This window comes from Sprattus sprattus, assembly GCF_963457725.1.
Source record: "Sprattus sprattus genome assembly, chromosome: 8".
NCBI lineage: Eukaryota > Metazoa > Chordata > Actinopteri > Clupeiformes > Clupeidae > Sprattus > Sprattus sprattus.
In genome coordinates, this window is record NC_137927.1 from 7,293,900 (window position 1) to 7,295,939 (window position 2,040).

At 43.8% G+C, this 2,040-nt stretch overlaps 1 protein-coding gene across 1 annotated transcript in view; it reads left to right on the forward strand.

Moving 5' to 3' along the window:
- ncbp1 (nuclear cap binding protein subunit 1) overlaps positions 1–1,385 on the forward strand; it is an 11,908-nt gene extending 10,523 nt beyond the window's left edge. Inside the window, exons 21-23 of the mRNA XM_080843987.1 lie at positions 1–120; positions 220–333; positions 831–1,385. The exon at positions 1–120 is cut by the window's left edge and continues 21 nt beyond it. Of these exons, the coding sequence (XP_080700113.1) occupies positions 1–120; positions 220–333; positions 831–944 (348 nt within the window). The 3' untranslated portion in view covers positions 945–1,385. The remainder of the gene's footprint in view (positions 121–219; positions 334–830) is intronic.
- The last annotated feature ends 655 nt before the right edge of the window (positions 1,386–2,040 follow it).

Here is a 2,040-nt window from a genome sequence, read left to right on the forward strand (position 1 = left end):
GAAATGGACAAGTTGAGTGGGGACGAGGACATGCAGCTGGAGGAGCAGATAGAGCGTCTGCAGGAGAAGGTGGAGTCGGCGCAGAGCGAACAGAAGAACCTCTTCCTTGTCATCTTTCAGGTGGGTCAAAGGTCAGAGTTCACCCAGGAGCTCAGTGCAGAGAATTTCTTCCTAGAACATTTGCACTAACTCCCTCCCAAACTCTCTTCCACCCCCCAGAGGTTTATCATGATGCTGACTGAGCACCTGGTCCGCTGTGAGACTGGAGGCATCGATTTCAACACCAGCTGGTATAAGATCTGCATTGAGAGACTGCAGCAGGTCTTCCTCATGGTACGCCTCTTCCTCTCCCTCTCTCCTAACTGCACACACACTTACAACACACACAATGGAGGAATTGCTAATCACTAACGAGATACTAGCTGCTAAACCTAGCGAAACCTCTTGAAATTTGCTTACTTTGACACTATGACAAACTAGTGAGTCAACAACTCTCCTAACACAGTCAAACACCTAGCAAGTGCAACACAAGACAAAGTAAAACGGCAAATAAGTGACTTGCTAGTTCGGCAGACAGTAATAACCGGGCGGCTTCAGGCAAACCTACATAACATAAAGTAATATGCCGAGGACCCTGGTATGGCAATGGCACAGAAGCTATTCTCCATATTAAACGTCTTTGTAGCGCCCCAATTTTTTTAAAGCTGTTATTTTAAGGTAAAACTGCTTACCCTTACCCTGAAGTACAATTCCTACATAATGCCACTTTAAATTTACAGAGATTCTTCCTCTCTTTTTATGTGTGTGTGTGTGTGTGTGTGTGTGTGTAGCATCACAGCACCATCCAGCAGTACGTGGGGACATTGGAGCATCTACTGTTCACGGCCGAGCTGGACCCCCACATCCTGGCTGTCTACCAGCAGTTCTGCGCCCTCCAGCTCTGAAACATACACACACTATACAACATGCTCAGAGTGTGTGTTTTGGGGGGGGTGACTTTTTGTCAGATCAAATGTGTGTCAAAGGAGGAGTTTGTAGCGGTGTGTGTTGTAAGAATGACTGTGTGTTTGTAGCCGCTCAGTATGGGAGTGTGTGTGTCTGTGACAGAGGCGGACTTGTCAGAGTTGGGCTGTGTGTGAGCATGTGTTTTTAGCTACAGTATAACTGCACTGGTTGAGAATGTCCAGTGTTGATCAACTTCTCTTTTCTTTTTTTTCTTTTTTTGCTTGTTTTTAATGTTTGTTTTTTCCCCAGTTGCTTGTAGTTTTGTGACCCATAGCTGTGTTCCAGCAGGAGGGTCGGGGTTGAAAGGTTGTGTGTGTCCACTCAGGTGGAATCTGTGTGAGCCTCCAGACCCTGCTGAAATACACGTCTTCCTCTTTTTACCTGAGTGTCCGTCTTTCTTTTGGTCTCCCTTGAAATACATTCTCATTCACACACACACACACTCAAACACCACTCTACCCATCGTCATACAAGTGTGTGCGTCTGCGTTCGACTGAAAGGCAGTGGACACAACACTGAAATTCTAACCATCTTAAAGCAGCAATAAGGAGTTCTGTTCCAAAACTAGCATGCTTACTACCTAAAAGGCATGCAAAAACCTTGAGAACACCACCAACAGCCCAGTTGACTCTGATAGAAGCTTGCCAACACACTAACTGGTATATTTTGGCAGTATAGCTGGCAATGTCATGCTGTGAAAGCTTTTCCATTTTGCAAGGGGTTCCATCCATGACACAGAACTACACATTGCACATCCTGGATGGGTAGTTGGAAAGACAGGTGTTTATCTGTCCTTCACATGACAATATGGAATCAAAATGACTTTTAGGATGGTTCTAAAACTAGTTGCCTATAAAACCATAACTCAAAAAGTGTCATTGTTGCATAGTGTTACTTTAAACATTCTCACACTATTTCCTATGATGCGCGTAAAATGGTCCAGGAGCAATTCATTTTACTACTGTATTTGGTTTAAAACAGAAACAAATTAATAAAAGCAAATAACTCTAATTTTAACGAATATTGCAAATAAAA